This window comes from Dromiciops gliroides, chromosome 1, assembly GCF_019393635.1.
Source record: "Dromiciops gliroides isolate mDroGli1 chromosome 1, mDroGli1.pri, whole genome shotgun sequence".
Lineage (NCBI taxonomy): Eukaryota > Metazoa > Chordata > Mammalia > Microbiotheria > Microbiotheriidae > Dromiciops > Dromiciops gliroides.
The window spans coordinates 573,170,847-573,195,922 of record NC_057861.1 but is presented as its reverse complement, the minus strand read 5'-3'; the positions used below and the strand labels follow the sequence as shown (position 1 = coordinate 573,195,922).

The window sequence follows — 25,076 nt, the reverse complement described above, 5'->3', positions numbered from 1 at the left end:
AAAAAGGAATTAAAGGAATTAGAATAGGCAAGGAGGAAACAAAACTATCACTCTTTGCAGATGATATGATGGTATACTTAGAGAATCCTAGAGAATCAACTCAAAAATTACTTGAAACAATTAACAACTTTAGTAAAGTAGCAGGATATAAAATAAATCCACATAAATCATCACCATTTCTATACATGACCAACAAAGTCCAGCAGCAAGAGATAGAAAGAGAAATTCCATTTAAAGTAACAGCAGATAATATAAATACTTGGGAGTCTACTTACCAAGACAAACCCAGGAACTCTATGAACACAATTACAAAACACTTTTCCCACAGATCAAGTCAGATCTAAATAATTGGAAAGATATCAATTGCTCATGGATAGGCAGAGCTAATATACTAAAAATGACAATTCTACCTAAATTAATTGACTTATTCAGTGCCATACCAATCAGACTACCTAAAAAGTATTTTATAGAGCTAGAAAAAATAATAACAAAATTCATCTGGAAAAACAAAAAGTCAAGAATATCAAGGGAAATAATGAAAAAAATACCCAGGAAGGTAGGTTAGCTGTACCAAATCTGGAGATTTACTATAAAGCAGCAGTCATCAAAACTATCTTGTACTGGCTAAGAAATAGAGTGGAGGATCAATGGAATAAGCTAGGTACAGGAGACACAGTAGTAAATGACACTAGTAATATAGTGTTTGATAAACCCAAGGACTCTAGCTTCTGGGATAGGAACTCAGTATTTGACAAAAACTGCTGGGAAAACTGGAGGATAGTATGGCAGAAATTAGGCATAGACCAACATCTTACACCTTATACTAAAACAAAATGGATACGATTTAGACATAAGAGGTGATACCATAGGTAAATTAGGAGAAGAAGGAATAGTCTACCTTTCAGATCTTTGGAAAGGAGAACAGTTTAAAACCAAACAAGAGATAGAGAACATTATGAAATGCAAAATGGATGATTTTGATTACACTAAATTAAAAAGTTTCTGTACAAACAGAAGCGATGCATCCAAAATTCGAAGGGAAGCAGAAAGCTGAGAAGCAATTTTTATGGCCAGTACTTCTGATAAAGGCCTAATTTCTAAAATATATAGGGAACTAAATCAAATTTATAAGAATCCAAGTCATTCCCCAATTGAGAAATGGTCAAAGGATATGAACAGGCAGTTTTCTGATGAAGAAATCAAAGCTTCCTATTCCCATATGAAAAAATGCTCTAAATCACTATTGATTAGAGAGATTCAAATAAAAACAACTCTGAGGTACCACCTGACACCTATCAGATTGGCTAAAATGACAAAAAAGGAAAATAATAAATGTTGGAGAAGCTGTGGAAAAATTGGAACACTAATGCATTGTTGGTGGAGCTATGAACTGATCCAACCATTCTGGAGAGCAATTTGGAATTATGCCCAAAGAGCTATAAAGCTGTGCATACCCTCTGACCCAGCAACACCACTTTTGGGTCTTTTCCCCAAAGAGATCATGGAAAAGGGAAAAGGACCCATATGTACAAAAATATTTATAGCTGCTCTTTATGTGGTGGCAAGGAATTGGAAGTTGAGGGGATGCTCATCAATTGGGGAATGGCTGGACAAGTTGTGGTATATGAATGTAATGGGATACTATTGTGCTGTAAGAAACGATGAACAGGAGGAGTTCAGAGAAACCTGGATGGTCTTTCATGGGATGATGATGAGTGAGATGAGCAGAACCAGAAGAACATTGTACACAGTATCATCAACATTGTGTGTTGATCTACTGTGATGGACTAGATTCTTCTCACCAATGCAATGGTACAGAAGAGTTCCAGGGGACTCATGATGGAAGAGGATCTCCAAATCCAGGGGAAAAAAAAGAACTGTGGAGTATAGATGCTGATTGAAACATACTATTTCTTTTGTTTTTGGTGCTGTTGTTTTTCTATTTTGAGGTTTTTCCTCATTGCTCTGATTTTTCTCTTATAACATGACTAATGTAGAAATATGTTTAATATTATATATATACATATACATGTATATGTATATATGTGTGTGTATGTATGTGTGTATGTGTGTGTGTATATATATATATATATATATATATATATATATAAAACCTATATCAGATTATCTGCTGTCTAGGGGAGGGGGAAGGGAGAAAAATCTGAAATTGGAAAGCTTGTATAAACAAATGTTGAGAACTATCTTTACATGTAACTGGAAAAAAATAAAATACTTTTATCAGAAAAAAAAAAGAAATAGAGTGATGGATCAGTGGAACAGGTTAGGCACAGAAAACACAGCAGTAAATGAATATAGCAATCTCCTGTTTGATAAACCCAAAGATTCTAGCCTCCTGGATAAGAACCCACTATTTGATAAAAATTGCTGGGAAAACTAGAAAATAGTATGGCAGAAACTAGGTATAGACCATATGCCAAAGTAAAGTAAAAATGGGTACATGATCTAGACAAAAAGGATAATATGAATAGGCAAATTAGAAAAGGGAGGAATAGTTTACTTATCAGATCTATGGAGAGGAAAAGAATTTATGACCAAAGATGAGATAGAAAACATTATGAAATGCAGAGTGGATCATTTTGACTATGTTAAATTAAAAAGGTTTTGCACAAACAAAATCAAGATTAGAAGGAAAGCAGAAAGTTAGGAAATAATTTTTACAGCCAGTGTTTCTGATAAAGGCTTCATTTCTAAAATATACAGAGAACTGAATAAAATATATAAGAATACAAATTATTCCCCAATTGAGAAATGGTCAAAGTATATGAACAGGCAGTTTTTCGATGAAGAAATTAAAGCTATCTACAGCCATATGAAAAAATGTTCTCAATGACTACTGATTAGAAAAATGCAAATTAAAACTACTCTGAGGTACCACCTCACACCCCTCCAATTGGCTAATATGACGAAAAATAGAAATGATAAATGTTGGAAAATATGTGGGAAAAATTGGAACACTAATGCACTGTTGGTGGAGCTGTGAATTGATCCAACCATTCTGGAGAGTAATTTTGAACTATGCCCAAAGAGCTATGGGACTGTGCCTACCCTTTGATCCAGTAATAGCATCACTAAGTCTATATCCCAAAGAGATCACAAAAAAGGAAAAAGGACCCACATGTACAAAAATATTTATAGCTGTTCTTTTGTGGTAGCAAAGAATTTGAAATTGAGAGCATGTTCATCAGTTGCAGAATGGCTAAACAAATTGTGGTATATGAATGTAATGGAATACAACTGTGCTATAAGAAATGATGAGCAGGCAAATTTCATAAAAACCTGGAAAGACTTAAATGGACTGATGCTGAGTGAAATGAGCAGAACATAGTACAGAGTATCAACAACATTGTGTGATGATCAACTATGATAGACTTACCTCTTCTTCTTCTTCTTTTTTTTTTTTTGGCAGTTCAATGAGGGTTAAGTGACTTGCCCAGGGTCACACAGCTAGTAAGTGTCAAGCATCTAAGGCTGGATTTGAACTCAGGTCCTCCTGGATCCAGGGCTGATGCATTATCCACTATGCCACCTACCTGCCCTGACTTAGCTCTTCTTAACACTAAAATGATCCAAGACAATGCCAAAAAACTCATGATGGAAAATGCTCCCCACATTCAGAAAAAGAATCATGGAGTCTGAATGCAGATTAAAGAATACTAATATATACTATTTTGTTGTTCTATTGTTGTTGTTTCTTCTTTTGTTTTTTCTTTTGTTCTGATTCCTCTTACAACGTGACTAATGTGGAAATATGTTTAACATGACTGTAATGTATAACCTATATCAGATTGTGTGCTGGCTTCAGGAATGCAGGGATAGGGAGGGAGAAAAATTTGGAACTCAAAATCTTACAAAAATACATGTTGAAAACTATCTTTACATGTAATTGGAAAAAATAAAATACTATTTTTTTAAAAAAATAATAAGCGGGGCAGCTAGGTGGCGCAGTGGATAGAGCACCAGCCCTGGAGTCAGGAGGACCTGAGTTCAAATCAGGCACTTAACACTTACTGGCTGTGTGACCCTGGGCAAGTCACTTAACCCCAATTGCCTCACTTAAAAAAAAAAAGCCGAAAGGAGAGAAAAGGAGTCAAGGATAACACTAAGGTTTCACTCATACATATCTTGGGTAAAAGGGAATATAAAATGAAACACATGTAAAATGACACATTTCTATGCCAACCATACCCCTTAATCCCAGCCATCTTTTCCTCCTGGCAAAAGGACTAGACCTAAAATTTCACTGGTGTAGGAAGCTTTCCAAAGAGAGACTCCCCCTACCAATGCTGGCCTACAATTCCTCTGCAACTTGTCATCTAATAATGTTGCATAGAGCAGGGGTGTTAAACTCTAATGGAAATGAATTCCTGCTGGATGCATATTGATTTAGAAAACAAAAATTAACATTATCTATGTTATATTTTTATTTTTTTAATCAAAAAGATTAAAACAAAAATATAAAAATGTATGACATATTGAATTATTTGATTTCTTAAGGAGGGGTGAGGAGGGAGGAAGAAAACTTAGAACACAAAGTTTTTTTAAAATAAAAATATATTTTTTTTATTTATTTTATTAGACATTTCTGAATTACATTTTAATCTGATTTGTGCCCTGAGTTTAACACTTGTCCCCTTAGATCAGTGAGTGATTAAGTGATTTGGCCAAGGTCAAACAGCCAGCATTTATACTCTAACCCAAACTTTTCCTGACTGAGGCCAGCTCTCTATCTGCTATACCATGCTGTCTTCCTTGACTTCTATATTTCTGTTAATACTATTACAACCTATTGTCAAGTCTAGTTTCCATCTTTGCAATGTCACATATATAATCTCCTCTCTCTAACACAGCAATTAACCTGACAGATGCCTTCTGCATCTTATGCCTGGAGGTATCTCTGCTTTAAGTCCCTCTCCATTTTATCCTGCCATCATAATTTAGCTACCAAAGTGATCTTCCTAGGGGCAGCTAGGTAGCCCAGTGGATAAAGCACCAGCCTTGGATTAGGGAGGACCTGAGTTCAAATCTGACCTCAGACACTTGACACTTACTAGCTGTGTGACCCTGGGCAAATCACTTAACCCTCATTACCCTGACAACAAACAAAGTGATCTTCCTAAGGTATAAGTCTGACCATATAAGCCCCCACACACACACACACACATATCCTTATCTATTCAATCAACTCTAGTCAGTCTCTATTACCTCCAAGAATAAATATAAAATATATAAAATACTCTATTTGGCTTTTAAAGCTCTTCACAACCTAGCTTTTTTACTTTTCCACTCCTCTTACACCTTACCACCTCCCTGCCCCCCATGTATCATGTCTCCCAGTGATATTGGTCTCCTTGTTATTCCTAGAACCCAACACTCCATTTCCTGATTCCATGCACTTTCACTGCCTATCTTATACACCTAGAATTTTTTCCTCCTCTCTACCACCTAGCTTCTCTGATTTACTTCAAGTCTCAACCAAAATACCATATTCTACAATAAGCCTCTCAGTACTCTTCAACCCTAATGCCTTCCCTCTAAGACTATCTCCACTTTACACTGCAAGCTGCTTGAGAGCAGGGAGATATTTTGCCCTTCTTTGTATCCCCTTAACTTAGCACAGGACCTGGGGCATAGTTGTCACATAATAAATGTGAGTTTATTGCCTCTAAAACAGGACTCTTGCTTACCTTTCCAGGCTCCTTCCCAGAATTAACTTATTTCACTATCCTGAAAAATATACCTGGCCCATTCTTGCTTTGATACTTTTGCCCACACTAGTCCTTCTATCTACAATCTGTCCCTTGCCTCCAACTCTAGGAGATTTAAGAACAAAGGCAAATGACTCTTTGAAAGAAGCAGCAATAAGATTTGTTGATATCTTAAAGAAGGTTTCCATTATCCCCTATGCTAACACCCTCAAAAGGATGGCAATTTTGCCCCTCCTCCTGCTCTTAAACTTAAGCCTTTTCTGAGCCTATTTCTATTTATTACTTTCTATTACTAGAGAGAAATCAGTTCCTTAACATGATTATTAAGAAATCCTATAACATATTATAAATTAGCAAACTGATAATGTAATTTGAATCAGAATGACTGTTGAATCATTCCAAGGCAAAATAGACAAAGTGATTTGATGTGACATGATTTTAAAAGATCTGATTACTTTGTTGTAGAGACAAATAAAAAAGAACTCAATGTTATTTTCAATCACATTTCAAATAGTTTAAATCTATTGTATTATTTATTGTACACTTGCCACAAGGGCCTAAAGATAAATGTGCCCAGGTGATAATTATCTTTAAGTAATCTTAAGAGCTATCATGTGGAAAGGGGATTAGACATTTTCTGCTTGGTACCAGAGAACAGATCAAGAAACAATAGGCAAGCAGATTTGACTTTGTCATAAGGAAAAACTTCCTAAAAATTAGAGTTATTAAAAATGGAATGGGGGGCAGCTAGGTAACACAGAGGCCAGTGCCCTGGATTCAGGAGGACCTGAGTTCAAATCCAGCCTCAGACATTTGACATTTACTAGCTGTGTGACCCTGGGCAAGTCACAACCTTCATTGCTCCACTCTACCCCCCAAAAATGGAATGGGCTACCTCAGAAGATAGGAAATTTCCCCTCATTAGGGGAACAAAGTTCTATGACCACATGTAGGGAATATTGTAAAGCAAATTCTTAGTTAGATATATATCAAATTAATTTGGTATTCTTAACCTTTTTGTATCATGGAACCCGATAGGTGAAGCCTATGGACCCTTTCTCAGAACATTTGTTGACTACATTCATAAAAGAAGCAAATGCTAAACTTTAGTTAGGGGATAGTGAAAATAAAGATGAAATGCTTTCCCATCCAAGTTCATGGATTCTCTGAAATCTATCCATGAACTCCTTAAAGATCTATGCACCCAAGGTTAATAAGCTCTGTACTAATGGTCCCTGAGTTCTCTTCCAACAAAAAGTTTCTGTTACCTTTCTGTGAGGTAGATTCCCTGTAGCAGTAATATAGTTTTCTATGATAAGGTAGAAACAGTCTGGACCTCTAACATCACAAGAACCTAAGAAAGCATATTGTTAATGACATTCCTAACACTCAGGACAACTGCTTCTCTATTCCAGTTATTCCACAAGCTAATGACATAATCTCCCTAAGGACTCTAAGTTTCAAGGCACCCAAAAGAGTTGTGGGAGAGATGAACCTTACTAACAAGTTATTATCATTATCACTAAAAACATCTAAAGAAAGTCTTCTGAGCACCAGGAAGGCTGATGGAAAATCACCTATGTGATTTCTGGTCACATCAGAATAAAGTTTTGGCCATGAATTCATGGATGGTTATTCCAAGCCTTGAGGAAACCTCCATTTTCCTGACTTCCAGGTAAACAGGAGAACAGGTAGGTTGGAAGAGAAAATTGTATTTCATTCACCATACCTACCTTAGATTATAGAACACCAACGAAACCCAAGTTTATTTTTTATTTTAGATGCCACAAACCCCTCCATTTTTGAGAAAGCACCCTCTAACCATTCATTGACTCATCTACACTGTACTCTTGTGTGAGAATAGTCATGATGAAGACTAATGCAATAACCACCACTGGGGACAGATTCACTGACTGTACAGCTCCATAGGAACCACTTTAATACAAAATGCTTTCATGATGGTAGCCAAAATAAAATGGGAATAAGGCTGGCAAAAGCCATGTTAATCAAAACAACTATAAACCACACTTCCATGAATTGTACCAGAACATTTCAGCTCTGTTTATTTGTAAACCTAATGCTTCCATGTTCATCTTTTTGATATTTCAGGAAGAGCAAAATCCTCACAAGATTTCACAGAAGTAAATGCTACATTATCTCTGGTATCAAATAGAAAGAGTTGGAGCCACAGCCCTCAATAACAGTGAATAAAAAACAATATCAAGCATTATAATTGCTTTTATCACTGCATTCAATCTCTAGAGCTTAAACAATTTTATCCTTGAAAAACTTCAAAAGCAGAAAATAGAACCTTTTCAAAATATAAGGGGGAAAAGGGGATATCTTTCCATGAAAGCTGAGTCTAAAAACTTTATTAAGCCTATCTGTAAGTCTCTCATTTGCAAATGAAGGAGCAAGTCTTCAACAACAAATGGAATCAAACCAGAGCTAAAAACCACAATCCCAGCAATACATTCCAAAATAACCTTTGAAATATTCTGATAATCATAGTTAAAGAGGACTTGCCAATAGATTTAGTGTAAAATTTATATCAAACTTGCCATGTATGATTAGAATGAGTAAGTCTGTATTTGCATAGCTGAGTTACCCATATTTCAATTTTGAGGACACCATAAAGAAAGGAGGCATAACACAATCTCCCTAAACAAATATGAAAGTATCATTACTTTTCCAGATATCTTCTGGTTGTCATGGTATCACTTATATGCCTCCCCCACCCTCCTTCTTTTTCTAGGTAATCAATCCATTGGTTGTTTTTTGTCCTAATTTGAAAGCTAATATTATATGAATTTGGTATCCACTTCAACTTACAGACCTGTTGAGCATAATCAAAAACAATATAGAGACACTTTGAGGAACGCTGGATTTCCTTAAGAGAGGAGACAGAATATCCATAGTAGATGGAAACCAAATCTCTTTCACACTTTATTTTACCTCAGAAAAATTAATCTTCAGAAAAGTATATTGCTTGTGTTTTTAAACATGTTTACAAATATAAATTTCCAAATAAGTACCATTTTCAAAAACACATGCTGTCCTTGGGATTTTCTTTTAAAAATCGCTTACACACCAAATACATGAAATCCATATTTGGCATCAAACTTCCATCAGTCAAAGCACATTCAACTGTAGGGCATAAACATTTCTAATTTTAATGCTAGATAAATTTCAGCTGTTGTACAAAAACCTATATTATATTTTAAAGATATGGCACATTTTAGAAGTCTACCAAAGGACGTGATTTTTTAAAATCCTTCTTAAATTAGGATTGTTGATTTTTAAAAATAATTCTTTTAAAAATCTGGTCAAGATGGTTATGTTTTAATGTGGCACAATTTATTGATTCTTGGCTTCCCTTTAATTTATTCTGTCTCAGTTATGGAAGATGTACTTGAAAACCTGCAGGAAGGTTCAATATAAGTGGAGTCTGTGGCTATACGTTGATTGTTTCAGTTAAGTTGGGGGGGGGGGGAGTATATACTGAGTTACCTACATGCAACAGGAGGTCTCCTCACTCTCTCCTCTTGTCAGTTTCACATCTGTATACCTCCCTCTAAGTTATATGTTTTCTCTCCCTTCGCCGGGGGAAGCGTCTATCATTTAAATGATGAAAAAAATGTAAATGCAACCAAAGTTACATCTACTGTTCTTCCCCACACAGTGAGCCTATATTAATTTCATTCCAGTGCTTTTATTGCACTAATTAGACAGTGAAGAGGAGTTGTCTCAAGGGAATGCTGTTTTCTGCGCGTGGTATAATATGTTAAATAATGGGATTAAAGGCACCTGCGGTATCCTTCTTATTCTGTGTATGCAAATTGCGTTTTGCAAGCAAATAACCGCACCCGAGCAAGTAAAAGAGGAGAGGGGGAGTTGGAGGGGGAGGGGAGACACAACTGTTTCTAGTAAAAATATGTCAGCCCCTCACAAGCCCTGCCATCCAGCCTCATTAAGCCGATATCAGCTACGCACACATTCTACACGGGCAGATCTCCCGGGACGTATAGATGAATTACAGTAATACTTTCGAAAGCATTTCGCTGCCTGTTAATTAAGAAACTGGACTGGGAAGGATCAGATTGCAAGGATGTTTTAAGGTAAACCACCTTCCCTTTAGCGCTAGTTTTCGCTCTGGTAAAGACAATACAAACCTATGGAGCATCTCACTCAGCTGGAGGTGAAGGGGAAAATACCTAAACACTTCCCATACTAGGCGCACCTTCTTATCTCTCCCTAAGGAAGAGAATCCACAAGTCCCTGTACAATACTGTCACACTCTAAAGGAGACAAGTTCAGAACCATGGAAAGGGCTTCCAAGCAGCCGTTGACTTGTACATACATCTAGAGAAGAGGGGAAAAGTGGAGTGGTGCAGGTTTGCCCTAGCCAGTCTAACACTTACCGGTGTCTGCTGGGACTGGAGTCCGGCTCTTTTGGTAGATCCCTGCTTTGAACTTAACCTTTTCCAGGATTCCGCGAACCTTCCCCGACTGGCGCTCCGGCTCCTTCTCCGGTTTTCCGCTCCCTCTTCTCTGTCGGAGCCCCCTCTCTCCACTTCAGCCTGGTTCCTCCACTTTTTCCCCATCTTAAGTTTCTTTTGCTTCGGGGAAAGACCCCACCTGGTGTGAGATCTCGTTCGTGTTTTCTCTCTCTCTCTCTCTCTCTCTCTCTCTCTCTCTCTCTCTCTCTCTCTCTCTCTCTCTCTCTCTCTCTCTCTCTCTCCCTACCTCCCTCTTTCCCCCCCTCCCTCTGTTTCTATTTCTCTCTGTGTGACAAAGACTCAATCTCTCTCAGAAGTCTCACAGCAGCTCAGCTGAGCATCGGCGTTGCAGCCTTTGCCTTCTCTAGTTCTTGCCTGAGCTGTGCGCTTCTGTGCCGCCGCCAGGCTGCGCTTGCGCCCGCGATTGGTTAGAGAGTGGGGGCTGGGAGCGCCACCTGTGCCTAAGTGGCAATCTCTTGTCTCCACCAAGGTTCTCAAAATTTACTCCACACCAGCGTAGTCGCCTGCTGGGAGTACGCAGAGCCTTGGCCAGCGGTTGGTGCAGCCCTTTGGCCAAAGCAGTTCCACTTCTGCCCTCCTGGAAGCCAGGGCCTGCGATGCTCTGATCACTCCGGGCTCTACCTCACTCAAAATCCATTGTATGAGCTGTAGGTGGTAGCCAGTATTTTCTAGATCGAGGAGCCAAGATTTGGGTAAGAGGGCAGCGAGATGAAAGAGAATGGCTGTGGGCCTTCTTCCTTCTCTTGCCTTCAACAACTCTGGGGGAGAACAAGGTTGTTCTTTCTCAGGCCCCAGGCTTTTTTGGGTTTTTTTTAACTAGTTTTCTCCTTTCCCATAACCCGCCTGCACTTAAGTTTTGAGCCTGAACCATAGGAATTTTTTTTTGGGGGGGGGGGTTTGAGGAGGAAGTTAAATTCTTCCATCCACTGAGTTCTCCCAAGAGTGGGATACTTAGCTTCCTTTCTCTTTTGCCTCCAACAAATTAAACAAAGAAAAAATATATCCCAGCTTATGGATGTGTGCAGTTGGTCTGTGGTTTTGTATATAGTCTTCTTGGTTTTCTGTCCTTTGTTTTGATCTCTGCCACACCTTTTTCCTTGTTTCACTGTTCTGGCGGCTGCTGCCAATTAGGGGGAAGCTTGCAGACCTTGATCACTTTCATGTCAGTTATTTACCAGACTGAGCTGGTCCTACTTTCAGAAACGCCCTTGATCAGGTAGAACATATGGGCACCCACACGCACACATACATACACAATTAAAAAACAAACTGCTAATTGTTAGAAAAGGAAAAGCGAAAACTTCTCCCATTGGAAGAAAGGTTAAAGCTCTGGTTGCTGATCTGTCCATGAAGGTCAGTTGTACTTTCAGTCCAAAGTAAAAAAGGTGTATTTCATTTTGTCTTATTTTAATTACTGCCTGGTTCCCAGGAGATTGAAAAGGGAGGGGAAGAGTGGGGCAATTGAAGGAAGGAGCAGAATGGGAGAACCTCTCTGGGAAAACCTGTTGTGCCCTTGTATACTAGTGGTGGCATATAACAATAATGACAGAGGGTCGTTCTAAATAAACTGCCTGTCAGAAATGACTGGTTTATTACAGCAACTCTTTTGTAGTGGAATATACAACTCTAAAACCTAGTAACAGTAAAAGAAGATTACAGTGCTGCATTAATATTAGCACTGTAATTTAAAGCAAAGAGATTCACGGTGGCAAGCTGTGATATGGTACTGAAACAACCCTATGTGCCCAGGCAGCACACAGCCTATATTAAACACTGTAAGACACCATAGGAAATGTTTGCAACACACAATCATCAAGCTGTCATTTAATGATGAAGCTGCAGGCTCATCTTTGGATTTCCTCCATTTATCAGCTTAAGTTCATGGGTTTGAAATTATTAGCAACATTTAGTGGGATTATAACAATTCTTCCCCCCCCCAAAAAATAAATAAAACCAAAAGTATTATTAATGATTCATGCCTTAGATGTTACCCCCATGACCAAACAGGAGGAAAAAATAAGTTGTAACAATAACAAAAACACAATTTGATTCACAGATAGCACCAATGTTTAATTTTCCCATTAATCAAAATCACCAGTGCACAACAGGTATGAAGACCTAATGAAAAATCCCCCAAGTGATTTAAAGTATGCATCCTGATGCAAAAAACTTCTTTAAGCCTGACTCTTGGAATGGCATGGCATGAGATCTGAAAAGGAAGTGAGAATGCTGCTGGATGAGGTTTCACAGATGCCTCCAGGTTCATGACCCAAGATGCACACCTTGGGGTGTCAGGCTGGCAAAGGCATCAATGCATATAATGGAAAATTTAGAAAAAAAATGGTCCTGCTATTTAAGGATATCTGACATGAAGAGGTGTCAAAAGCACATCAATAAGGACTTAAAGCAACCTTCTAGCTTTTCCCAGAAGTCCTTAGGGGGGGGAAATGATGATAGGTAGTGATTGGACATGTCACTGTTTCAACTGCTTGGTCTTAAAATGACTTTTGAATTGTCTTTATCATAGAGGAATGGTTTATAATACCTGTTTGAAAGTGATGCTGCCATTTTTACAGTTACTATTATTTAATAATTGACAAGTACCAACAGCGTGCAAAGAACTAACTACAGTATATGAAATGCAGAATTAGACATAATCATTTGTGAGCAACAGAGTTAACCTTTCAATAATTATACAGAGCCATTAACAGTTTTTGCACCTGAGGTAAACACTGGGGAAATGTACACTCAAAAACTGGTGGGAAGGCTGTCATAGTGCTGGGCAGTGAGGATGGAGGCAGACAGGCTATGAAAGTTGTAAGAGGTATAGCCAAAATCTATCTCTTAGTTTATCACTTTAACTAATTGTATTTGCTAACTAGGTGCTTAGCTTAATTGTTACTAATCCCCTGAATGGACGTGAGGGCTGTCCATATCTTCTAAATTTCAGCACCTCTGACCCCTGACTAGTTCCACCCTCTTTTTAATGTGAATTCCTATGATACTTTTTTGCTTACAAAACAATTTCTTCCCAACCCTTTGAGGTATGTTGAATGCGAGTTTCATTGTTTCCATTTTATAGAAGTGAAAACTGAGGTTTAGAGTAGCTAAGTGACTTGCTTACATGACTGGTAAATATCAGAAGCAGGATTCATCCTACACATCATACTTTCTTCCTCTGATTGCTTGTCTTTCCCAAAGTCCCTAATAGGCTATATATGAAATTATCCTATCTCTTGGCAGGCTATCAGTCAACAATTGTGTATTAACATTAGGCTCAAAAATAAGTATGATGACGTTTCTTAACCTACATATGTGTTCAATGTGGAACCTCAACTAACATCACTTTCAGATTCTGAAAAAGAATTCGTCAGAAATAGCTAACTGCTCCTTACTTTAAAATTGCAGTACAAAGGTCACCTACGATGAGACCCTGGGAGTAAAGACATGGGTCCCAAAATAGTTTCCAAGGTAATAACTCAATCTGAACCAACAAGTCCAAAGGAATTACTACATAACAAGTTATAACAGCTCAAGGTGATATGCTTTGGGGTGGAGGAGCAGTCCTGTGATTTCACTGGCATAGAGAATTGCCAGTGAGAACTTTCTATGTTAATGAAGATTTATAAGTGCCCTGAAACTTAGACTCTTAAAGAGGAGCAAGGAACACTCAGAATTTAAGAGATTTGCCTAGAGTCACTCAGTCAATATGTATAAAGGCAGGATTTGAACACTTCTTCTTGACTTTGAGGTCAGTTCTCTATCCACTCCACAAGGTATTTCTGGCTCTCAAAAGTATATGTGTACATGTATACATATATGTGTGTATATGTACCTGTATGTGCCTATATTTTATGTATGAATATATAAAACCCACACCTATATGCAAGTATTATATGTATTATATGTGTATATATATATATATACCTAGGTATGGGAAAAGATATTAAAATGAACTGGTAAATTTCCAGACATGAGTACTCTCTCCAACAGTGTAGATCATAGTATATCCCTACCTGATCATCCAGGATAATTCTAACACATGTCCCACGGATCATCCCAAGAGGGTCCACCTAGGAACCTTCCTCTAGACCTCTTGATTTGGGATGACATCATTTATACCCCTACTATGCAATTTCTTCATCATCTTTCTTTGCTTCGTAGTAATTGAGATGTAAGATGAGCTCCTCCTGGATACTCTCTCCTCTCTGCATTTTCATGACACTGCTATCTCTTGGCTCTACCTATATGATCTCTCAGTTTCCTTTCTTTAATTTCATCCTTGTCCTTCCCACTAATTATGAGTATCCCTCAAATCTCTGTCCTGAGTTCCCCTTTCTCTCAAGATTAACTTATTAGGTGATTTTATCAGCTCCAATGCATTCAATTATCATCTCCATGCAGATGGTTCCCAAATACTTATATCTAGCCCTAGTTTCTCTTCTGAACTCTAAACCTGCTTTTCTAACTGCCTTATGGAAATTTCAAACTGAATTCCCATAGTCATCCCAAATTCAATATATCTAAGAGAAAACTAACTCTCCCACCAACCTCTCTCCTCTTCCAAACAACTTCCTTCCTACTGTTGTTGAAGTTACCCCTATCTAACAATTCACCCAGGTTTGCATCCTTGACTCGTCACTCTTCCTCATTACAGATATCCAACTGGTGACCTCATTTCCTCATATGTAAAATGATAGAGATGGATTAAATGATGTCTAAGATCTCTTACAGCTATAAATCTATGATTCTATTCATTTGATACTCAGAAGATTTCTGAATATTTTCCCATGAAAAAAATCACATAAAAAAATTCAGCAGTCTTCCTTATGTCTGACTTTTATCTATAACATCCTGATCAATAAACTTCTCAAAGGCTTATAATAACTTAATAGATTGGTCCCATTACAAGAAGATGCCAGAAGCTATCTCCAAGCTTAGCTTCCTCTAAGTTCTAATATATCTCTACTCTGAAGATAAAAATCAGGAATTTTCTCATTTGATCATTTCTAGCTGGTACAGTAGAAAGAGTGCCAGGCCTGGAGTCAGGAGCATTCATCTTTCTGAGTGCAAATCTGACATACTCACTAGCTGTGTGACCCTGTTCAAGTCACTAACCCCATTTGCCTCAGTTTCCTCATCTGTAATATGAGCTTGAGAAGGAAATGGCAAACCACTCCAGTATCTTTGCCAAGAAAACCCCAATTGGGGTCATGAAGAGTTGGACATGCCTGAAAAATGACTGAGCAACAAATGGTTAAAAGCATAGGGACATTAAGGAGGCACAAATAGCCAGCAAAATTAAACTTCTGTGGGGCTTAGGGATAGTCATGTAGATGGGACCCATTGGTACAAAACAGTAAATCAACCCTAATTTGTTGCCTTTACAATTTCCAAGGTATGAATTCTCATAATGAAAATTTAACAATCAAGTTTTTCCAGTTAGTTTCAGCCCACCTCTGAATACAGACAACAGGGACTGGACCTGTAATTTCGTTGGTATGAGGATCTCATCAGGTGAGGGAACTCCCTCTAACCAATGCTGGTCAGCACTTTCTCTACAACTTGGAGTCTTATGGAATTTCCTAGATAGATTATGTTGAATGTAAGAGTGGAAAAGATCATAAGACATGAACATTAATCACTTAAGATACTTTTATTGTTGGAAAGTAACCATATCAGTATCAGCACATTATAACATATTTCTATGTCTTCTCTCTATTCACAAGGCCATCATCAACTGTCACCATAAAGAAAGAGTTGGTGATTCCCATCTCATCCAAGCCAGATGATCAGTCTTACTTTAGTTTACTACTTAGCAATACTTCACTACTTAGTTTAGGTAGATTCTAGGCTGGGGATAAGTGAAGGGAACAGACACACCTGCTAGATGGCAAAATGAGTAAGAATGCTAGGCTTGGAGTCAAAAAGACCAGAGTTTAAATATTACCTCAGACACTAGCTGTATAACCTTGGACAAATCATTTAACCTCTTTCAGCTTCAGTTTCCTCACCTGGAAAATGGGAATAATAATAGCACCTACTTCCCAGCGTTGTTGTGAAGATCAAATGAGATAACATGTATATCATTTTGCAAACCTTAATGTGATATATAAATAATAGTGGTAGTTATTCTTTTGGCAGGTCTTCCCATCTCTAAGCCATGCTAGATGGGTTCTGAGAAACCATGAACCACAGAAAGGAGGGAATGCAAGAATTATTGGTTTCCACCTTGCTCATGAAAACTCTCAATCATTCAAGCTATTTGAGTATTCTGCCCACCAAAAAAAAAAAAGCATCACCTTGAATACATATGTGTGTGTTGGTATTTTGTATGTTTTTGCATAGGTAATACACAAAAACATGTTGCCTTGCCTAATAGTGTAAACTCCTTGAGGTCAGAGAATGTTTACTTTATAGATACAGATATAAGTATAGATATAGATTGTAACGATTGGAATAACGCCACCTGCTGGATACTTACTGTAGAAGAGTTCTGGCCATGAAGGGAAGGTCTTTGAGGGCAAGACCAGGAGTCAGGAAGTGACGCGGGCTAGTGGGAGGAGGAAGGAAGAGACTGGCGCTGACTCTGGGGCTCTTTCCTCTGGACTCTGGTGGAGAGCGGAGCTAGAAATGTGCTCTCCCTTTAATAGATAGGAATCTAGGCCTTTCTCTCTCTTTACCAAATTCTTATTCTCCTTAATAAATGCTTAAAAGTCTAACTCTTGCTAAAGCTTATAATTTATTGGCGACCACTCATTAAATATTTTAGACAGACTAGCTAGAATTTTAGCCCTTAACAGCTGGCGACCACGAAGAGGAAAGCTGAACCTCACTTCTGATCTTCCGGTTGGGTAAGAAATTTCCCCCACCCTTTAAACTGCTAAGTACTGGCGCACTGGCTGTGCTTTCCCTTTAAATTTTTTCGAATGGACCTTTTAAACTCCCTAATTACCCTATTTTTGATTTTAGTCTGTTTAACCAGACAAATGGGAGATAAGATCATGTTAATGCTTTGTTTTTGTGGATTTTCTATTTTTCTTTTTATTTTTGTTAAAAGAGCCAGCAACTTACTCACACAAGGAAATATCTCTCCCTCTCCCAACCATGCTTTTTCAGAGAAACCTGAAGAGATTCCTGCAGCTTTTCCCAATTCTAACACTAATTGTTGCTCTAATTTTGCATGCCTGGAGGCAATGACCCACCCTCTAGAAGCTTTTAATCCCCTAGCACCTGGAGGCAAAGTGGGGGATGAGGAATCCAGGCCTGAGTTCAAAATCAAGTCTCATTCAAATTGCTCTAGTCCCTCCCCTCCTCTCCAGACCCCACCCTCTACTCCTCCTATGGCCAAGCCCATAGCTTCCCCTGCCTGGGAAGTCCAGAGATCTGATGCACATGCTCAACTTTTTCTACCAGCATTTGCAGCTTCAGGCTCAGCCCTTCCCTGGCCTGGCTGTGCTTTTGAGACAATCTTAGAAAACTCTTTAAATTCCAGATATGCTCGTTTTGTTCATAATTTTGCTAACCTGCTTTTGTCTTTAATTAGTAATCTTATAAAGCATTTGTATGGTGAAAAGACTGACAGACAATATAAAGGGGTTAAAGAAGAAAAACTTAAGCTGAATAAGAATGACAACCATCAACATAGTTCAAGACTCTGCTTCTTTTGCCATGGAAGGGTATATATTTTAGAGAAATGTAGAAGTAAGCAGCAAGGTATTGATATGAGTGTTGGGGATTTTAGATATCGGAATCAAAAGTGTTCTGAATTCACTCAGAGTATTAATGTCAGTTCAGAGGTTACATAGGATTTCTATGCTATTATATATACATTTTGAAATTAATGGTATGGGTTTATTTTCATAGAGATTTTCATGCTTTTGAGATTGTGTCTTATACTTAGTTTTTAAAACAAGGAGAATATTTGTAAAAGCTTTTTATAGTCATGTGATCAAGTTTATATTTTATAGTACTCTTATTAATATTAAATTCATATTCATTTAGATTTCCCTAGTTTGAATTTCATTGTCTTTTATTATTCCACGTGTATTTTCTTCTATTCATTGATCTATCTAATTTTGAAACATGGTTTTGATTTCATAATACAATGTTAATTCTAGGAGTATTGTGCTCCCATATTCTGAGTTGTTTGTTTTTGTTATTTTTTTTTCCTCAACTGATTATTTGATCAAACTCTTTAAAGCATTTCCCTGGCAAATTGGTTGCCATGGCAAGTGTAAATTGATTCTAGAAGTATTATTTTTGATAAGCATATTCCCAAAAAAAAAAAAGAGGGGAACATTTGTAAAAGTTTTCTTTTTTCAAAAAAAAAAAAGTTCTTTGAGATTCTGTTGTGCTTTAACTTGTATTTAAGTATGTTCTGATTTTTCACAAAAGTAATTGTATACTAAGTAAAAAAAAGGGTATTATTTGAAATTGTTGCATAATTATATATTATATTTTGAGTCAAGATGTATTCACATTTTTTGCAATCATTTATTATCCTCAATTTTAAATCCATATGAGACTTGGATTATGGGAACTTATCATTTAAGACATTAATTGCCTTTATTCTGAGTTATCAGATGCCAGTTGGCCAAGATGCCATCTAATCACAAGAGGAATACATGCAAGAGCAGACACTGAACTGTCACATGAGGGGAGACATGCATGAAGTCAAGGTATGGCCAAGGGAACGGCTTTTGACAAATGTTGAGGTTGGATTCTCTTGGTTTAATATTTTATTCTCTTTTTCCCCACAATATTGTACAGATGGCTGGAAGTATTCATCCCACCCATCTCATTTCTACACCTGGCTTCTATGCTCCCTCCTATATGCCTGATGCCATGGACATCTCAATCCCATGTATCTGATTAAGTCTGACTCAGTTTCCTCCAATATGTTCGGTGGCATGGACATATATTCCATCCACCTATTTTAAGCCTGGCATACTGTATGGGCAGTACATATTGCTCAAGTGTGGGAATGCTCATATCCCATCATTTCTCTGTTCTTTTATGGTAACCCCCATAATTATCTCAGGTGTCATGATAAATAACAGTGTTGAATTTGGCCTTGACACCTGTTACCAATTATATTAGATTTTCTAATTTCTCATAATGGCATGAGGATAATTAGGCAGATGATGCAAAAAGTGATGAAACAAAGATAAAAATTATTTTTAATAATTAATATCGCAGCAATTGTCTTCTCAATTACCCTCCATAAGGGGGGGACTATAGTAATATTATAATTTTAAAGAATGTTTTAATTTTTGTTTTATTATATGTTTCATGTGTAACAACTAAGATTCTGAATTCCCTTAGACATGTTTTTGAGAACTTTCATTGTTTGATTTGATTATTGACAAAGCTATTTTAAAGTTGTGTTAAGCTCAATTTTGTAGGAAATTTTCCTGGCTGATTACCAGCATCCATACCTCAACCCCTGAAAAGACTTCCATTCCACGACTACACCTAGAGGACATCTGAGAAAAGACTTTCAGAGACTTTAAATGAACAGTTTTGATTTGTTGTTTTTGTTGTTTTTTTTTCTCTTTCTGTTATAATATACACCATCTGTAACATGTATTCTCTGCAGAGGCCCTCCCTTTGCAAGACTAATGTCAAAGCGTCGGTTCATGAGGACAAAAAAAAAAATCGGCCCTCTGGACAAAACTTTCCTCTCTTCCTTTTCTATATTGTTGTTCACATATTATTAGTTAGCAATAGTTATATTGTTTTTACTGTTCCGTCAAGGAAACATTTTGTTTCTTGAGGAACAACAGGGGGGACTGTAACGATTGGAATAACGCCACCTGCTGGATACTTACTGTAGAAGAGTTCTGGCCATGAAGGGAAGGTCTTTGAGGGCAAGACCAGGAGTCAGGAAGTGACGCGGGCTAGTGGGAGGAGGAAGGAAGAGACTGGCGCTGACTCTGGGGCTCTTTCCTCTGGACTCTGGTGGAGAGCGGAGCTAGAAATGTGCTCTCCCTTTAATAGATAGGAATCTAGGCCTTTCTCTCTCTTTACCAAATTCTTATTCTCCTTAATAAATGCTTAAAAGTCTAACTCTTGCTAAAGCTTATAATTTATTGGCGACCACTCATTAAATATTTTAGACAGACTAGCTAGAATTTTAGCCCTTAACAAGATATAGACAGGATTTATAGCTCATGTGTGCCAGTTGAATATGTGAGGGAATACAGGTAAGGACACCCTAAATTCCTTATTCCAGTTACAAAATTAATGAGACAAGTTACAAAATGAATAGTATCAAGGAAGATGGAGACAATTATCATAATATGTGTCTAGGCAAAATAACTAGAGTGTTAAGACAATTATCTGTGGAAGAGAAAAGCCTGGAAAAGGGCCAATTAGTGAAGAACATTTTTGTTGATTCATACAAAGGTCTGTCACTCAAGATGGGGATTCTAAAACTGCTTTATAGATTGAAGGACTATAGTTTCACAGATTTAGAATTGGATAGGATGTTAGAAGTCATCGAGAACATCATTCACATAAAGAAAATTAGGTCCACAGAGGTTGTGACTTGTCCATAGTTATACTGAAAATAGTAGAGCTGGGATTTGAACCTGGGTCCTCTGTCTCTAAATCTAACACACTGACCGCTAGACCCTCACATGGAAGTTGTCAGAGTATTGAGATGATAGATCAGCTGGGCTCTGGCACATTCTATAAAAATGAGAAAGGTTCAAGCAAGGGCCTAATAAACAAACTAAATTTCTCTTCTGAGTAATAGCCATTTGTGTTTAAAGAGTATTATCAGGGGCAGCTAGATGGCGCAGTGATTAAAGCACGGTCCTGGATTCCAGGAGTACCTGAGTTCAAATCCGGCCTCAGACACTTGACACTTACTAGCTGTGTGACCCTGGGCAAGTCACTTAACCCCCATTGCCTGTAAAAACAACAACAACAACCAAAAAAAAAAAAAAACCAAAAATAAAGAGTATCATCACTATATGTATGATGACCAAAGGACTTCTTTTTCTCTCCCCCACCCAAAGCAATTTATGCAGATTATCCTACATGAGGGAGTACAATCTGCATTATTAGGAAGAGTACACATTGATGAAATCACAGATCTTTGAAGAAATGTAGTATTATTGAAGAAAAATAGAAAGGAAGCAAATTAGACTGAGTTAACTAGAATATTAACAGTTACCTTGCATCTCTTCATTGAATAATGTCACTGTGTGACAGCTCCAGGTTCCACTTCCTATATAGAACCACACTATGTCTAATGCCATAATTTCCTAAAGATATTCATTATATACTTACAGTCTCCCCTCTGGAGCAAAATCTCCACCTTCCTCCTTCTTTACTCTTCTGAACTTTTGGGCAAAGCCCCCTCTTTGCATGAAATAATGATCCTCCTATTCACCATGTCATTTCCTTTCTATCCTTTAATACTCTGTTTATAACTTTGCTTATTCTTACAGCTTTTCCTTATGAAAGCAGGATTTGTTCCTAATAATAACAGTTCAGGGGCAGCTAGGTGGCACAGTGGATAGAGTACCGGCCCTGGAGTCAGGAGTACCTGAGTTCAAATCCGGCCTCAGACACTTAACAATTACTAGCTGTGTGACCCTGGGCAAGTCACTTAACCCCAATTGCCTCAATAATAATAATAATAATAATAATAATAATAACAGTTCACATTTCTCTATTGTTTTTAAGTTTACAAATGCCTTTCTTCACAACCATTCTGAGCTAGGTAATACAGGTTTTGGGGTAGCTAGATGGATCAGTGGAAAAAGTTGCTGGTCCTGAAGTAAGGAAGACATGAGTTCAAATCCATCCTTGAACATTAGTAAATGTCCAAGTCCTAGTAAGGTGTGTGACCATTGACAAGTCGCTTTACCTCTGTTTACCTTAATCCACTGGAGAAGGAAATGGAAAACCACTCTGGGATCTTTGCCAAGAAACCCCATGGTCAATACTGTCCGTGGGGTCAGGGTGGGTTAGACATGACTGAATTGACTGAACAACAACTGAAGAATGTAAATGTTATAATCCCAATTTCACATTTGAAGAAAATGAGACTCAGAAAGTAAGTGATTTGCCCAGAGCAAATGTTGGAGTTGAGATTTAATTCCATTTCATCTCCTTTTACTACACCACACTGTCTCTTTTCACTGCTAATCCCACCTATATAATCATCTCTGGTGGCATATGTCCAGCATACCACACCTGGGAATAGATGAGAGAGAGAGAGGGATGGATGGATACATATGTTTAATTCTTGGCCAATATGGGAATTTATTTTGTTTGACTATGCAGATTTGTAATAGAGGTTTTGTTAGTCTTTATTTTTCATTTGGAAAGAATAGAGAAGGAATAAGGAAAAAAAGAATGTGAAATTTCATTAATTGAAAAAAATTTTAATGAATTTTTTAAACGAATTGCTCAAGGTCACACACAAAATGTATTGTTGTGATGTGTGTTAGCTTTTGTTCTTGTCTCCCAAATTAGATTGGGAGCCTCTCAGTTTTAGAAGCACAAGTGCATTGCACTTTAATGTGAAAACATACATGTCTCTTTGGAGAGCCCCGTTGTCCAGTATTTATCAGCACACCCCTGAGTATAGGACATCATCAATGAAAAAAGGTCTAGATCTAGAGGTAAAGGAAATGGGTTAAAATTTTCACTTTTTTTGTTACTGTGGAAATTTGTACAATTCACTTATTATCTCTGGGATTCCATTTTCTTATCTCTAAAGTGGGTGATTTGGAGTAGAAGACCTCTAAAATCTCTTCTAAACCTAAATCCATGAACCTATGATGTTAGAGACGGAAATTTTAGATCAATGTAAGGAAAAACTTCCTGACAATTATAGCGATGCAAAAATGGATTGTGCTCCTTTTAAGTTTTTACCCTGCTGGAGGGAAAGGAGATAGGGAGCAAGAGAAAGGAAGAAGGAAGGGGAAGAACGGAGGAAAAAAGGAAAAAAAGAAGGAAAAAGGAAGGAAATAAGCATTTATTGAGTACCTACTGTATGTCAAGCCCTTTACAAATATTATTTCATCTGATCCTCACAAGGACTCTGGGACATAAATACCATTATTTTGTCCACTTTACAGTTAGGTAAACCAAGGCAAACAGTTTAAATGACTTACCCAGTGCTACACAGATAGTAGGTATATATAGGTCTTCCTCATTCCTTGTCTAGAGTTCTGGGCCACTGTGCCACTTAGCTGCCATTTGTCTGTTGTCTTGTACAGGGAAATCATGTTCAGTTATGTACAGGACCAGAGGACCTCTGGAGTTCTTTCTTGCCCTGAGATTCCATTATTTCTTTTCCCTTTTTTAGACCTCTTCTTTCTCCTTTTTGAAACATATTTCAGGTTTATTTTCTATGTCCCCTTTTCTGTATTTTCTTCCATATTTAGTTTTTTTCCCATTTCTAGTCAATTTCTGTTCAGTTTTACAGTGAAATCTTTTTACAGTAAATTTACTTTATATCCCTCATATGCCACTGTTTTTGTTTCCCTATTTAAATTATTTCATCTCACTTATTCTGAGTTACTAACATTCAAAAATATGCATTAAATACTTTTCAGAAAATGAAATATACATGTAAATGTATATACTAAAAAATTGTGGGGGGGAGCAGCTAAGGTGGTGCAGTGGATAAAGCACTGGCCTTGGATTCAGGAGGACCTGAGTTCAAATCCAGCCTCAGACACTTGACACTTACTAGCTCTGTGACCCTGGGCAAGTCACTTAATCCTCATTGCCCCACAAAGAAAAAAAATTTTTGTGGCAACATACAACATAAAATAAGAAACAGCAGTAATTTTGCTGTTGAAAACAAATTGAACCTTTCAGTATCACACAACTTTTTGTAATGCTGGCCCTGTTCCCATGAAAGTATTCTTATAATCAGTTCATCTGCCAAAAGTTGAGAGAACTCTCATGCCCATCTTGAGAACTAACACCATCCCTAAATGGACTAGAACAAAGCATTTTTTTCCTTGTGGGTTTTTTTTTTTAAAGAAAACTTTTGGGGGCGGCTAGGTGGCGCAGTGGATAGAGCACCAGCCCTGGATTCAGGAGGACCTGAGTTCAAATCCGACCTCAGACACTTAACACTTACTAGCTGTGTGACCCTGGATGAGTCACTTAACCCCAATTGCCCCACAAAAAGAAAAAAAAAGAAAACTCTCATTTCTGGGAGTAGCATTGTAGTCCGCGGAAAATATTTTCTGATACTATAAACTGCTGGCCTCAGAATTTACTTGCAACTTCCTTAATCTATGATTATTTGATTTTGTGACAACTAAATTTAAAACACAGATTTCATTACTCTTACATGAAGGACAAAGGAAAAAAAATGCCCAGGGGATTGATCAGTTAGAAATAATGATCAGAGATAACTCCAAAGATAAGGACTATCATTCTAAAAAATAATCCCCTTTACTCTCAGGAATGACAAGCATCCAAGCTTTCACCACCCCACCCACAAAAGGAACTTTCCATTTTCAGGTGGTCACCTACCTCTGTAAAAGCTTTTGCCTCCCTTCTGTTCTGAGAAGAAAATGTTTCTTTCTTTTTTTTTATACTAAATCCATATGGGTTCCAAGATGATAATTAAATACAATTGCAATGCAAATGGAACTGTAACTGGGGAGGAAACCAAATCTTGAAGACCACATCAAAATGGAAGGGATGGATTGTTTCCTACCAAAGATAGTCTGAAGGCTTGCCCTCTATGTTCCCTGTTAGACCTCTACTATAGATTATAACTCTTTCTACTCTTTCTACTCTTTCACTCAACCCTGGACTTCCAACCTATTTTTGCATGCCT

The 25,076-nt window shown here is 37.6% G+C and overlaps 1 protein-coding gene across 6 annotated transcripts in view; it reads right to left on the bottom strand.

The window, feature by feature from the left end:
• TRPM3 (transient receptor potential cation channel subfamily M member 3) overlaps positions 1-10,417 on the bottom strand; it is a 1,147,313-nt gene extending 1,136,896 nt beyond the window's left edge. For all 6 annotated transcript variants that reach the window (XM_043978969.1, XM_043979003.1, XM_043979047.1 and 3 more), the window contains exon 1: positions 10,148-10,417. In XM_043978969.1, the coding sequence (XP_043834904.1) occupies positions 10,148-10,330 (183 nt within the window). In that variant the 5' untranslated portion in view covers positions 10,331-10,417. The remainder of the gene's footprint in view (positions 1-10,147) is intronic.
• Positions 10,418-25,076: the final 14,659 nt, after the last annotated feature.